A 16,732-nucleotide genomic window follows, 5' to 3' on the forward strand; every position below is an offset into this window, starting at 1 on the left:
AATATTTGCCACTTTACTTTAAGCAACCAACAATCAATCAATCCTCGCTCATCATGGGTAAATAACTAGCAGGCTCTTCATTGTCTGGCTTCTTAGAGGGTGGGTTTTTATTGAAACTGTTAAAGGGTTGTTTGATTTTCCTTTTCTGCTGTACTCTAGTGTTACTCTTTGTCTTTGCGTCGACTGTGACAAATATCGACACATATTTAAAAGTTACAAAAACTTAACGACATGAATTATCAGTTAATTTCGTGTTGTTTATGTTTCTCTATAACACTAGAATTAGCTGATCCATATTTTCCTGTGTAAAACAGAGTAATCAATTCTATTAATATTTTACTCTCGTAATTTCTTACAATATCCTTTTTTTCCTTTTGTATTAACTTCCTGTCACTCACAAGTGGTAATCAGTAATCTGAAATTAATTTAACATTAATCCAGGCATCTTTATGGTTTTCTAAAAAAAACCTTTTTTTTTAATGAAACTGCATTATTAGAATCAAATGTATATATCTTTATGTAGTACTGACATTTAATCCAAATGATGTGCTTGTAATTAGATGATTTAAAAACTATAACACAGACTTACAAGCCAGATAGTGTCTCATGCAATATTCAATATGTTCATTTGGTCTTGAGGAGAGTTGTCTCATTTCTAATCATACCACATCTTATTTTTATATATATATATATATATTGCATGCATGAACATTATTAATAAAATGAAAGAATGCTACAAGTACATTAAATGAAAGTATTTGCTTTCATCATGTTCATTGAATATGTCCTTTCTAAATTTTCGGCATGCATATGTACAATATTTCTTGTTTTCATTTATGTTGCTACATTCACGACATTATTTAAGTTTTACTTTTCCATCTCCTGCTCTGTAACAACTTGCCAACTTCCATTAGGCCCAGCATATGACTGAAATTTACCATTCCTGATATGATATGCAGCATGTTGATTTGTAGACAAGCAGAGGGATGTGAGCAACATACCAGTTAAAAACAATTTAAAGAAATCAACAGGAGAGGTCAATAACTTCAATGTGTGTCTGTAAATAAATAGCAATAGTTGAAATTTTATGGAAACTTTTCTAAAATAGAATTTATTTTTTATTTACACTGAGATTCAAAAATAATTTTAATTCACATCTTTTTCTCACTGAAAAGTATAGTTAGGTGTAGGAAATGTAGTTAAGTAATGAAGACAATTGTTAATAAATTTTGAACAGTACATGTAGTTAACATTTTTTTTTATCAATAAGACTATAATTTTACCTAGACAATCTTCCAAATTGTATGACTTGTTTCTTGTTTGGTTTAAACTGTACTGTTCTTGGATCTGGAGCCCCATCATCATTGCTGTTTTCATCTTTCCAGTAGATCCTGGTACTATTGAGGGTACATGAACTTGAACTACTTTCAACTGATGATTGTGAAGATCTGTTAAAAATGACATGAAAAATCTTAAATAATTATTAGAAATTATGTTATATATGTACAAGGTCTTCTTCATTAATTGGACAGTGAAAAGTCTAAAGTTATCTGATGGTATTGAAGGGATTGTAGGGAAAAGTCTAAATTGCCAAACAGAAGATGCTATTAGTGAAAACGGCTAAAAATAGAGCCTTAGCTAATTTTGAATTTGAAAGCTAATAAAGATGCATAGAATATAGAATAGAAAGAAATGATATGAGTGCCAATGATACAATTCTTTATCCAAGTAACAATTCATATAAGTAAAATATTATATGTCACGGTACGGCCTTCAACAGGAAGCTTTGAAATAAAGTCTAGAAAGTAGATCTGGTCAATAAAAATAGCATTCGCTCAGCATTTTAGATAATAAGCAAGCAAATTTGGATTATGTTTTTCTAGTGTGCATACAAATATTTGAGCTGGTTATTTCATTACACCGTAGTATTGTAAGTTGATTGAAACAAATATTTATTAGCTATTCAAACTGATATATGATCATGATAATTATTTATTGATAATGTTTTTTAATGAAATAAGAAAATCTGCCTTATCATGTAATTTTGATTACAAACATATAAGTATCTGCTGGTATCCATGGATCATCGAAATCATTCATTTCCTCCTCATTGTCACCAAGCAAATAGTCTAAATAATCTTCCTCTTCTTCAGACATTCCTTCATCTGTATAAGGCTCTTCATAGTCATCAAAATCTGAGTGAGAATAAGAAATATGCATTTCACATTTTCCGGAACAAATACAAACAAATAACAAAAATATGTTGAGGAAATCATTCGGGACATGCACATGTATGGTTTATGGGTAACATTTTTTTACACAAAAAAATAAAGACTACTTTGGGCCCATTTTTCAATACCATCACGGCATCGTACTCAAGCACCCACTTTTGTTTCTGACACTACATCAGTTCAAAAAATTATGTAAGAATCATTAGAATGACCGTAAAATATGTCATCGGATATCTCTGTGATTCTCTCAGTGTGTTTTTTTTTTAATTACAAGGGCTGGTTCATGTTTCAGAAAGTGAAATCTAAACGAAAAATATAGTTCGTACTCAAGGTCGACATAAAACTTCTGCCCGGAGGTCCATTTTCATCTATATGGAGTATCGTAATGAGATTTTAAGAAATCTGTTTCATAATTTTACTACAACAATAAATTTATGTTCAATGCAAGTTCAAGGGACTTTCAAATTAAAGAAAATCTAACCTATTTCATCGTCAACTTCTGTCGGGGGCGTAGCCATTTTGATATAAAATTCTAACAAATAACAAGTTGTGACGGACGGAAAAAATTCCGTTTTTCATCTTCCGACTTGAATCTTTCTCTGATCATTGTGAAGTAATTATTAGACTAATAAAAATGTATTATACACCAAAATTTAGATAATTTAACAAGGAACAAGCAGCTAAATTTAGTTTTTCCTATTTAAATACGTATCAAGTTATACGAGTCCAAATGTTGGAAACATAGAAAAACAACGGCTAACTGTTGGTCAGTAACGACCATACGTTTAAGAAAATCATTCTTAAAAAAAAATAAAGTGATTTTAGAAAAAAAAAATCGGCCAAAAGTTTTAGGTTTTGTCTATTGAATATTCGAGAATCCGTTCATGGAAGTGCGATTGGAATTTAATACCCTTTTTTTCCGTTCAACTGCAGCTTTGAAATTTGTTAAATGGCGGTAATTTTATGCTGTTTTCTCGGGTTGTGTTTTTTTAATAAGTCTTTTTTTTAGTAAATTAAAACAAGTATTTACCGATGACAGTTACATATTTAAAATCTTGAGAACCTAAGCTTTTTAAAAATGTATAACATTGTATATGTATTTTAAACAACACCTATCTAAAATGTGGATACTTTTCACTGATAACGAAAAAAAGGCTTATGACCCGAATTCTGGTCATAGGAACGGTAAAGAGTTAAATAATGTAAATAAAACATGCCTTAAATAAACAGATAACGAAATTGACATGTTTTATTTTCACATATATGCTATAAAATGTCATATTTTTTTTTTCAAAGAAAAGATACTTCATTATAAGAGAGCATATAATGTGAAACAAGAATGAGACTTGGTTATAAAATCATGCTTCTCGTTTGCATATCGGAAGTTTGTAGATTTCCGTTACCAAGTAAAGATAAAGGTAAAACAATAATGCACAAAATCTTATAACACTTTGAGAAAGAAGATTTAACTTCATAAATCTACATTTGTTAAAAAAGAACTCACCAAGAAATCATGAGACTGGTAAAACCTTGTACACAATGCTTATTACCACAAAATACGGATCAAGTTTGATTTTCAAGAATTATGCTCCTTGATAAATGAAAAATACTGACTGTTCTCGTTTCTGTTCTCTACAATAAGTTTGCATTAACCAAATTCTATGAAACTTACACATATGACTAATTAATATGACTACAAAACTCAGATCAAGTACAAATTTAGGTAGGGTCACTTTTATGTACCTTTATATGATATGCAAGCTGGTTCAATATCTATAGCTGTTTCCCACCGACACATTCCCCATTTACTTAAATCATGCTTTTTTTTTTAAATTGCTCTCTGAAATCTTGTTATGAAGCATAATACAATTTATAACTATTTACAGCTACTCAGTGAAACTGGAGAAGATCCTGGAGAAATGGAACTTCCCAGGCTGCCAAGACACCTATTTTGGGCGTTTCAAGCCAGACCTGGGAAGAGATACAATTCTTCTAACAGCTCAACTAGTAAGTTAATGTATTTAAACAATATGTTACCTAAAAGTTTTTAAGCATAAATTAATTTAAAGTCATATGAAATATCAAATTAAAAAAAATCATTGTAAGGGTTCTGCGCCTACTTTTGCTGTAAATCCATAAAATCGCAGACAAAAAAAAATTGATAAAAATATTTCTGTCAAAACTATCTTTTGATTGTAAGAAGCTTCTTTCTAAAGTTTTTTTAAAACTCCAGGATAGTTTATGAATCTAAAAATGATTTAAAAATTTTAACTTTTTTTACAATGTACATGTAACAATACAAAAAGGTATAAACAAAATATTTTTATAAATATTTTCTTTTTGTCTTTATTTTAGCACAAGAAAACTTTTCAACAAATTCAAGCAGTAGTTATAGAAGGAAAAACATATCAACCACAAATTGAAGAAAATGTGTCGGTAAGAGACATTGAAAAGATTCCAACTAAATATTCTTTGGAAGGCATAGACAATTATGTTGTATTTGATTTAGAAACAACTGGGTTATCCTCAATGCTCTTCAACTTTGTACTTGTTTGGCTTTATAAATATTTTGATATGAGCGTCACTGATGAGTCTTATGTAGACGAAACGCGCGTCTGGCGTACTAAATTATAATCATGGTACCTTTGAGAACTATTACCAAGAACCTCTGATATAACACAAATATCAGCATATGATGGAAAGAACATGCTAAGTCTGTATGTATCCACGACAATCTATTTCATCAAAGGCCAGTGATGTTACCGGCATTACTTTCTCTTTTGACAGAGACCAACGGTATTGCCATGGTGTTCCAGTTGAAAGCGTTAGTATAAGGACAGCCTTACTTCAACTAATTGAATTGATACAGAAAAAAATCGTCCTGTGCTTGTTGTTCATAACATACATTCGTATGATGTACCTGTACTAAGAAATTTATTGCACGAGTTTAATCTGCTGTGTTCTGTTGATAACCTAATTTAGGGATGCATTGACACTTTGAAAATTGCAGAACGTGAAATACCAAAAGCTGATGTACAAGATTATAAGCAGCAAACATAAGTGCAAAAGTTTCTGGAGATTGTTTATGATGCTCATAATTTTGAGGAGGATGTTAGAATTTTATACAAATTGTTCCATCTTAAGCTGAAAAAAAAAGACATTATCTGCAAAGGATTTATTTCCGATTATTTATTGGTCAATTGTAGAGGGGTTTTCTAGTGTCATTTTTCAAAAAGTTTTATCAAAAGACACTGCAAGGAAACTTTCCTGGTCCGTGTATGTCTGCGTCCATTCGTTTTTCCTTTTGAAATATCAAAAACCAAAATGAAAAACGAAAGTGTTTTCATTTTTCGTTTTTGATTTCTTAAAAACCAAAATGAAAAAACAAAATAGTTTTCGTTTTTGATTTCACAAAACAAAAAAAGAAAAACAAAAGTATTTTCATTTTTCATTTCACAAAAACAAAAAAACGAAAGTGTATTTAATTTATCTTTTCCAAACTGTTTATATGTCATTCAAAAATGACAATGTTGTTATTTGTCATTCATTTAAAGGTTCATCAGAGATAAAATTATAACAATTTTGTCGATTTTTGTTAAATATTTTAATATCGAAATCAAAAAGGGTGAACACAGTTCGTTTTATGGATGCATAAAGCACTTTCTTTTTATTATTGTTCGTTTTTGACAATACAACTGGTGTGAAATTTAACGAGGACGAAAAAATAGCGGCATTAGAAACATTCGTTACTGAGGTTCAAGAAATGGTTATGCAAGGGATGTCACACAAATACATCGCTATTTCTTTAGGCAGACAATATCAAATCGAAAGAGGGTGTTCCAGTCCGGGAAATCCACTAATTCGACAACGTTTACGAATTCGGAAACGACAGTGTTCCGAATTCGACAACGTTTACGAATTCAGCAAAAAGGCGTTGTCGAATTCAACAACCTATGCACCTAAGCGGCAATCGGCATTTACAAACAAAGATCGGCATTACCTTAAGCGGTCTTAAATTGGCGCCAACACTTCTTCTTCAACTTTTATTTTGACTGGTAGAATTTCATCGGTGAGTTTTCATATTTTTTACACATAACTAACTGCCAGAATTTTTTTTTATGTATTCTTTTTCATGTCTTTGGTGGTATATACAATAGCATAAAACGATATCTATTTTCTTACACCATTCACAGGAATATACAAATGTGAAAGTATGGACCATTCCATTTGATATCTGAAAGGGGTGGAAGGGGTAAAAATATGAAAACCATGTGAAATGCTTTCTCGAACGATAGAATCCTTACCGTGTTTTCATGTTCTACCATATATCTCCTTTCAAGTCTTAATTTATAAACATGTGACAAAGAACGATATATGTGTACTTGATTGTCTTTCTCAGAGTTATACAAAAATTGGGCCAAAATGGGCTGTTCCATTTGATATCTGAAAGGGGTGGAAGGACTGAAAAAATGCGATTAGAAAGTTTTTTTGTCCTATTTTCTTCCCTTGTCGCCCTTTATACCATACCCTCACTTTATTTCATAATATAGCTCACAGTTGTGTATACTTTACCACTGTTTTGTTTCAGCAATGGCTTATTATGAAAAAGTAAAAGAGGATTTAATGAAATTAAAAAAAAATGACAATGAAAGAAAACAAGGAAAAAAAGATACAAATTTTATTGAAAATGACGTCACAAGACGTTCAACTTATTCAAGAAGGTCTACATCTTTGAAAATAGCGGTAATGCATTCAAGCATTGATGTTATCATTTGTTCTGTCATGTTTTCTTTTTTTCTAGAAGTTGCTGAGCATGTTAGTTTCTTATATTTTGACTTATCATTTTGTTGCCAGAAGTTGTCAAGTTTTCAACCTTACCTCACATTTGGTATATATTAAACCAATGCAATGTAGTAATCTGATTATCTTCTTTTCATGAGAATAATAAGTAAAGTGAATCCTAATTAAACATGTCCATAGAAAGCATAATATTCATTCATGATTGAATATTTAAAGTAATTTGCTATGATTAATTCTTTTTACAATAAAGTATGTTTGTATGTCCACAATTGGTAAACACATTTGAATATATTAACTATTAAGACTGCAAAAAAAGATGCAAACAAAATATCATATGTAATATTCATAACTATAAATCTATCAAACTACTTAATATAATGATAAGTGTACATGTTCATCTATTCTATTCTAGGCCATGGAGTTGGAGATCCAGACACACTGTTCGGTCAGTTTGGAAATAGCACCAACATGGAGGAATGGCCGTATCCATTCCTACAAGTCAAAAAATGAAGAGGAAGAAGAGCCAATGGCAGAACTGGGACCAGCAGGGGATGCTCCAGCAGGGGAGGCACCAGCACCAGTACAAACCGGTGTACTTCTGGTGAACCCAGTAGCAGCAAGTCCTGCAAAGAGGAAAGTGGGTCCATCATTGAAAGCAGTAGTTCCCACAACCAAGCCAAAAACCAATAAGAAAGCATGTAGGGTATGCTCCATATCAAAAGAGACATCTTTTTGGCTTTGTTGTGGGTATACAAACCCACGTTCCAAAAGGCAAGACTGTTGCTATTGGGTCCATCAGAAGTGCATTGGTTTGTACCATAGGAAGAAAGAGGAGTTATCAAAGACACCATTCTTCTGTCCAAAACATGGACTGTCTAAATAAATTATTAATATATGTGCATTGAGCTTTCAAAATTCTATTTCTACTTCTGTTATTAATAAATATTAAATTATTTTTACACTTTAAATATTTTTTTATCTTTCTTGCAATTAAATGATAGTTTTAGCAAATATGTGCATATTACATCTATTATTGAGAACAGAGGTGAACAACAAAGAGAAGCTTCAACAACTGAAGCAATATAAAAAAGGGCAAAAGACTAAAGCCAAGATCTAAGACCCTCAATGACAAAAAACAACATTTTGTGTTTTGGGGAAATCCAAAGCTAGCTGCCTGATAGTGGGTAACTCCTAGTCTATTGAAGTTCATGTGGTTAACACTCAATTTCATTTATTTGTGTAATACATTTAGTGAGTTGGTGATGTTGTCGTGCCATTGACCCATATCAGTTCCTTTTCATATTGAAAATTGAAAACTGAAAACTAAAAACTAAATGAAAAACACAGGCCCTAAAAAAATAGGAAGACCTCAGGTGCTCAGGAAGGGTGAACATTTCTATTTGTTATACATTGAGGAAGTGATGTCTTTGTGCCATTAACGCATATCTGTTCTTTGTAATTTTTCCTTTTTGAATGTGGTGAACATGGTCATTGTAGATTCAAATACATACAAAAATAACTTATGGTTTTCCTGTTTGAATTGTGTTACACTTGTTATTTTGGGGTCCTTTATAGCTTATAGCTAATGCTCCGTGTTGAAGGCCGTACTTTGACCTATACTTGTTACCTTTTTATACATTGTGACTTGGATAGAGAGTTGTCTCATTGGCACTCATACCACATCTTCTTATTTATATTTAACAACAAATTCAAATTAAATTTCAATTGTCACAAAAAGATAAAAGCAGCAACACAAAGTTCATATACATAGTACAACTGGGGACATTTTTGAAAATTTAATTAAGCTCATTTGTGTCTATCTCTGCGTCTACCTCCTGTACCCCATTCTTGACAATCTCGGCAAGTTCTTCGTAAAGGTTAACATGACTGGTCTTGTTTGCATTAGTAAAGTTTTTCTTAAAATGGTTTGAATAGAATAGTGTTAAGTCTTCATCAACTATATTGTTGATTAGAGACAATATTTCTAATTTAAGTTTGCTAATGGTCCAGTTATTTGCGTCATTGAAATTGATTTCATCTTGATATGTGATAAAAATTGGAACCTGATCCTTAATATTTCCTCGTAAGAAGGATACATAGTTACTCTTACTATTATGAGTGACATTTACAAGTTCCGGATGCAGTTCCTCGTTTGTTACGGACACCAAAGGCACATCTGCCTCTGGGTTAGCAAACCAACCCGACTTACGTATTTCTCCTCTGAACATCTGAACTTCGTTTGACACATTTATCATGCCTCGATCTGAAGAAGATTCATATACACCAGTATTCTCAAATACCTTTTGTCTGATTTTGTCAAGACGACCGTTACACCGACTGGCAGTTACCCATGACTGTAGTGTGTGTACACCTGGTGGCAGTTGATTTTTTATGGACCGATTCACATTTTCGGTTATGTAATCTCCACCTTCAGCGCGCAAGAAATGTCCAGACGAAGAGAAAGATTCATGTTTTTCAATGTATTCTTTCACTTCATCTGGAGCACTGACCCTATCAGACATATCACTACATATCAATTTTGGGTAAATTGTATGCCTTTTAACAAACATGACGGGCACAGCAGCTTGCCTACCAGCAAGCATGTAATCAGAATTGTTATTTCTGACCCCACTCCGGAAACATTTCATCGACAAGAAAAATGTAAATGCCATATGGTACATTAACACTATGTTTGGATTCTTTGTATTGTTAACCCAGAGCAAAAAACCACCTGCAGATGGATCACTGTTTTGTCTTAAACAAGTGACGACATAAATTCGACATAGTTCTCTCGAAATCGCATATAATGAGACTTGAAATATTTGCCATGTGAGGTGGTGGTCACCACAGCCAATAATGAATTCCCTGGCCTTTTTAGAGGAAAAACCTAGTTTTTCTGCTAAAAATTCCATGAACATGGATCTTGTAAGAGAAAATAAAGCTCGAAATAAGTTAATTTCCATATGACCAGCCCCAGGAATAGGGAGAACGAAATCATATAACAGTTTAAATGTTATGCCATCATGATTCAATCTATGTTTTTCTGATAAATGTTTTTCAAATGTAGTATGTGCTTTGTCCACTCTATCGCCACAAGAACTACAAGTGAAAACATTGCTGATGATATTTAAGATTAGATTGTAAGGAACACCGTCGCTACCGACTCTCATCCATTTTCTTTGTTTATCAATACCACACTCAATTGCCAAGGCATCAAGGACTGTTTGTACGTTTTCTTTGCTATTGGGATTGACTCCTATAATTTCCCCCACATTAATAATTGACTTTGATTCTACACCTTTGGGGATGTCGGAGTACAACGCTTTCCGTTCTATTGTGCTGCAATCGTAATTGCAATTTTGACAAACGGACTGCGTTTTTAAACACTCACGCTGACAGTTGCTACATATCCTAAAGAGCGGTTGTCTTTCTGCTATAACCCGACTGAAAGTGACATGATCCTTGTACTCATCACTGAGCTCGTCATACGATAGCTCGTTTACAACATCGTTTATTGTTTTTTCAATAAAGGCAAATCGATAAGGCCGAAAAATATTGTTATACAATTGTTCATCTTTTGCGATTATTTGGTCCGAGCTTTCGGAGAAAGGTACTCGCCATAAGCCTGGCTTCAATTCTAGTTTTGACTGTATATCTGACTGTGTTTCATTTTGACAATACACAACATTTGTAGCTACGTTAACGGGTGTAACCCCTCCTTCACGAACACGTCGCGTCTTCCCGACCCGTTGGGTATTATCAAAGAAACAGTCAACATCATTTGGGGGGCATTTGTTACAGTCATTACTAGCAGATTTAAGTACGTTCTTTAAAGTGGTTACGCTTCCCGACGGAGAAGAGCTTCCCGATATAGCAATAGACGTTTTACTTCCATGTAGACATCACTGTATCAGAGATTGTGAGAACGAAAATGAGCCAATATAATTATTATTTCTAACAAAGTATAGTTGCTCAATGAGCAAACACAAGGAGTATTGCTTCTTGCTGCTGGCATTGTCTAGTGTATGCGGTATGTTAGTGCAACAACGGAGAAATGTAACCAAAGAGTTAGGCCGAGAAGTTAAGAAGTCTTTCACATTTAGTTCGCTTAACTGGTCTAAGTTTTTATATGAAGAGAACTCTTTAGTGTCATTAGTAATGTCATCACAGATAAATTTCCCTACTTCCGATAAAATAAGATCTTTTTCTGACTCATTTAAAGTTTTATTTCTCAGAAGTTTGATGACGTCTGAGACACAAGGTCGAAGCTCGACTTGGTCTTCATTCAACTCAATAGTGTCCGGGTCATTTTCGTGCAAATCTTTTTCATCTTCGACATCGTTGTCAGTATTAGAAACTAGCTTATTTTGACTGTAAGCCAAGCAGTTTTTACACACCCAAGTGGCTCTTTTAGGTAAAAGGTTGTTGTCTATCAAATAGTTTAAATCGGACTTGCGTAAGTCTTTTCCGCTAGTTTTAGCTAGTGGTGAATTGAGCGTGGGATCGTGCACTAAACATTTGCACGTTCTTGTGTATGGTGCTTTACTACTACTCTGCCTGGTTCGCCTTCCTTTCTCTTCATTCACCTTCCCCATCTTTTACGTTTCATCTACAAAAAAACCCAGACATACACAATTAAAGATGTTTAAAAGTAGTCAATAAGTGCTATGAAGGGGTGGAGGGGGTACCCTTCTCCCACCTCCCACTTTTTTAAAGTAATTTCTTTCCCACCCCCACCCCCTTTTTCCAGCTCCTACCCCTTCACCCACCTCCAGCTCCTCCGCCAACCTCCCGTCCCCGTTTCTCCCACCTCACTCAATAGATATCAAACCCCTCTACTATGAAATCCCTAATAGGCCATTCCCGGGGACCCAGACCCAACCTTACGTGGGACGTATTTGATTGATATATCTTGTGTATTCTGAGTTATTTTTTGCGTGCAAACCATCCAAATAATTGTGAATTTATTATTCGTGCCACTTTTTTTTTCGATTTTTTTTTTCACGTGTTCAGATCCCCCTTTATCGCCCCCTACAACGCTAGAGACGAAAAGTTGACAACATGAATTTCATAAGAGAGCTGCATGCATACAGATCACAGAAGGGACTAGATGTTGGAGGAACTGTGCCTTTGGCATTTATATCGACAGTAAATGGGTAATTATGAATTTCAAGCCGTTAGTCTAAATATCATTTTTATTTTTCCAAATATTTCATTAAAAATAGAGGAACAAAAAAAAAATACGATTTGTATTTCTACTTTCAGCTATCACAGTTATCACAGGAAGCCGTTGGACGGAATCAGATTTATGATGAACTGTCAACCAGAGCCTACAAATAGGCACGACATAAACGCTGTGCTCGTTAAAGCCCCTACAGATGTTGACCCAAACATTTTGGATATTGAAACACACACCCCTCCAAGGAGGCAGACGGTTAGGGATCTTCTAGGACACACAATCGGTCATGTCCCCAGGAACATTTGTGGTATACTAAGTATTTGTATGCTGCATAGGAGAACGCTACAGTCTGCAGTATGCTTTTTTACAGGAGAGATGATCCATGATCATCAAGGACCAAAACTGAAGTCTGTGTATTGCTTAGAATTTGACAGTTTTGAATCTGCCAGATCAGCAGCTGATATCTTGAAATTATATGTTGATGAACAGTTTATTTATATATAATGCAATAATACAATATACGTACCTTCAAATGTGTTTTAAATATGTTCTTTTATTTGAAAGTCAAAAGGAATAAGATTGAAGGACAAATTCAGAATTCCAGGAAGTTGCCGTATTCCGCAACTTCCGCGATGTCGAATTCGACAACCCGTAAAAAACGCCGATTTCTCTACAAAATGCGCGAAAAATCGTCCGGCGGACCTTGCAGCGAGATAAAAAATACCGTCATCGCAAACTTATGATAACAAAACATAACCTTGTTTGGTTATTACGTAGAAACTTACAAAAACACATTTGTCCTATACTATCTTAACAAATAATGCGCAGGAAGTTGTCGAATTCGACAACCGGAAGTTTCCGAATTCGACAACTTCAATTCATTGCGTCGATAAACAAAGATAACCAATAGAAATATAAAAAGAACACACATTTAATGATAAACATAAATATATATATGTTGAAATATAGTTTTAACATGTTTTCAACATGTTTTAAGACATTTACATCAAACGTTGTCGAATATGACAACGTTTACGATTTCAACAACGTTGTCGAATTAGTGGATTTCCCGGACTGGTTCCGTGAGAAGCAGAATTATCAGTGCGGATTTATATTCATTGTCATCTACGAATATTTATTTTTCTTTCGTCTTTGTTGCGCGTAATCTTTTAAAACGTTTTTTCTAGGATTGTTTCATAATATTAAGGTACGCACATTATTGTCGCATTGATGTGTCGAAATAATGCACACAGCAATGTTAAGCAACTCTGCTAAAAATCTTAACAGATTACCTATATTATCTTTGTATCCATTTACTATAACTCTATAATACTAGATATAATATCGTATTAATAATTATGAATACAGACCAAACTAGCATCTGAATGTGGCACGCGTGCGCCAGATAGAGAGAGAGTGAGTGTGTGTCTGTGTCTGAAATACATCTTTCGAAATGAAATGAGCTTGCATATCAAGTCGTAATAAAGGTCGTCAGCACGTCAGAGCAATCTCATGCTTTACCTTTAGCATTCGTGATTGTAATTACGTAAAGAAACATGTTACATATTTTAGTCTTTTTCTATCACACTTGTCTGAAGTATACTCCATCATCTTCATATAGTATGTAAATGAACTTATTAGTGATTATTTCCCGTGTTTATTATTGTAGCTTAAAGTAACAATGAATATAAGCAAAGAAAAGCAACTTAGACGGCTTTTCAGAAACTTTGCCGACCACTCAATGTTCAACAACGCAGTGGTCGAGAAAAGGAAGAAGTTGATTCTTGTGATCGTAAATACGAATATATTTTAAATAAACAACCCAATTATATAAGTAACATATAAATATAGATTCTTACACTGCAACAAGTGTATTACGATATTTCTCCACTCGAGACAGTTAAATAATAAAATTTAACTGTCGAGAGTGGAGAAATATCGTAATACACGAGTTATAGTGTCGGAATCTGTTTCTCTAATGCTTTTTATCGTTCTTTTTCAAAGATTTTCAGAAAATTGTGCTCTTTATATGCGACGTCATCAGGCAAGGTCGCCTTTTTTCATGACGTCACAATAGGAAAATTGAGAAGAAAACAAAACATTTTGACGTCATAATCAAATTTCGACTAATCATTTGCCGAGAACAGATTTTTCACTAGTGAGGAGAAATATTTTTCTCACACCGGTCAGGAAATGTGAAAATAGCACAAAAATTAGAGAAACGTCTTTCCATGTTTTCGATAGTTCGGTACCACACGATAAACTCCATAGTGTACTTATAAATACTGATATTATAAAGTGATAATCACCCAATAGACACAAACTCTAATGGCATAAAAATATATCCCTTTATCTACTCCTCTTTTAATATAAAAATATAAGAACTATATTTTACTACCGTGTGACACGGGTGATCCGTTGCGGTGGAATTAACGAAGAAAAGAATAGAAGTTAAATAGAATATCGTTAAAATGTATTTTTTTTCTTCAAACAAGAAAAGGTCATAAGTACATGGATTTCCCATCCGTACAATCATTTTCTATGTTCAGTTGACTATGAAAATTAGGTAAAATCTTTAATTTGGCAGTAATTAAGAAGATCATATCAAGAGGAACACATGTGTACTAAGTTTCAAGTTGATTGGATTTCAACTTCATCAAAAACTACCTCGACCATAAACTTTATAACCAGAAGCAGGACGGACGGACAGACTAGAAAACATTGCCCATAAATGGAGCATAAAAATAGTAAGACTTGTTACATACCTGCCAACTTTTGAAAGTTCCCATATGGGTTTTTACTGCACAACAATTTTAAAGGTTACAATTTTTAGCGACGTATTTTGCAAGATCTGGATTGTCTAGAAAAAGTGTGTCGTAATTTCTGCTTCTTGCTATGTTTTGATATAGTTATAAAGCCAGCAAATACGAATATCTCATAAAACTAGTAAATACACGGGGTATAAATAAATACGGCCGTCAAATCTGTTGTCTGTTCTCTCTCATCATTGGTAGCGTGAATAAATAATCAATAGTAAAAATGATACGTTTATTAAACATCTGATATATTTCCATACAAGTACAATATTCCAACAATAGTATATATAATTTAGATACGGGCGGAGCTACTAAAATAATAGTCTTTTACTTGTATTTTCGTACGGACCAAACCGGGATAAACTTGACAATATAAAAAAATATGCAAGGCATACAGCTATCTGCGCTGCTTCTTACCTCTAAATTATAACCCTTACTTGTAATATAAAATGCGAGGCATACAGCTAATGCGCTGCTTCTTACCTCTAGGAACCCCCGGGATGAGCCTTGCTGCAAGCCAAATATAAACACAGCAAAGACTGACGAACGTGACGTTGCACTGGTATTTATTTCAAATTACCGGAAGTAAATATTCTAAGCAGGAAGAAAAACATAGCGTAACATAACGTAAAACGCTTACATAAAATATAGGAGTCCTCGACTCAAAATGCTTGTAATAATACAATCTTATGAATAAACAAATCTAGTCATATTAATTCTTCCAGTTAAGAACTCATAAATGTACACTTTTGGGTTCACGCTTAAAATATTGACCCAACGGTAACGTTCTGAACAATACATGACAAAGTTGCGCCATATACGACGTAATCGATACAACTAATAACATAAAGTAAAACGTACGTTAATTACTCATTCGTTATACTAAACACTAGAAATAACTTCTGTAAACTTATATAAACTCTCTTATTACAATAAATAACAATATTCCTTTACTTGGAAATAACCAATATACACATTTACAACACTGCCCCTCCCCCAGAATACATTTCGTCCTCGAAATATGGGCTTGGCAATTCTGACAATACATCTAGCTTCTTGCACAATATTCCTATGTACGTAATCCCCTATCATACAAAATAAACAAATCTCTTATTTGCCAGAAAACAAGCAAGTATTTAAGCTAACTTAAAACTTAAACATACATTAACAAACTACTGCGCCTGTTAATGTCATAGAAACTAATGTCTGTGTTAACAAACTAATGCGCCTGTTTATACTTTAAAAGGCAAAATACATTTTTCTAAAATTTTCTTCCAAGTATGAATATCTTCTCTTATACTTGAATAACAATAAAGTATCTCACGAAAAAATGAAAGTTCTATTTTTTCATCCAATTACAGCACTAATATACTCCATTAAAAGTTCAATCCAAGATTCTCCATTCTATCAGACACTGGAATTATAAAAATCATGAAGGTCAACTTCTTTTAAACACCCGGCTTACCATAAGCCGACAGATGTCCTATTAAGTTCTATACCACAAGGGTACCCCGCGTATAAATATATACACCATCTTCGATACTGATGCACCATACAAACATAAGTATACACATTAGTACAAGGTACAACAAATAAAAAAAAATGGTCATCAGTATTCCCCGAGAAATATCTAAAATGGTGTAGACTATAGCTCAGCATACCCATGGTGTAACCTAAATGCATATTACAATCTAGACTAATCATTA

General features: G+C 33.5%; 1 protein-coding gene across 1 annotated transcript; it reads left to right on the forward strand.

The window, feature by feature from the left end:
- Positions 1-6,398: 6,398 nt before the first annotated feature.
- On the forward strand, positions 6,399-7,914 carry LOC139494096 (uncharacterized). The gene is made up of 2 exons (XM_071282270.1): positions 6,399-6,974; positions 7,444-7,914. Exons 1-2 carry the CDS (start codon positions 6,822-6,824, stop codon positions 7,912-7,914), a joined length of 624 nt encoding a protein of 207 aa, XP_071138371.1. The 5' UTR covers positions 6,399-6,821.
- The last annotated feature ends 8,818 nt before the right edge of the window (positions 7,915-16,732 follow it).

The sequence above is a fragment of the Mytilus edulis genome, chromosome 11 (genome assembly GCF_963676685.1).
Source record: "Mytilus edulis chromosome 11, xbMytEdul2.2, whole genome shotgun sequence".
In the NCBI taxonomy this organism is placed as follows: domain Eukaryota; kingdom Metazoa; phylum Mollusca; class Bivalvia; order Mytilida; family Mytilidae; genus Mytilus; species Mytilus edulis.

Excerpts from the sequence above, each read along its gene's own strand:
- LOC139494096 (XM_071282270.1), top strand. The coding sequence starts at position 6,822 with ATGGCTTATTATGAAAAAGTAAAAGAGGATTTAATGAAATTAAAAAAA. Across the intron at positions 6,975-7,443 it reads CTACATCTTTGAAAATAGCG|GCCATGGAGTTGGAGATCCA; the intron begins GTAATGCATTCA and ends ATTCTATTCTAG.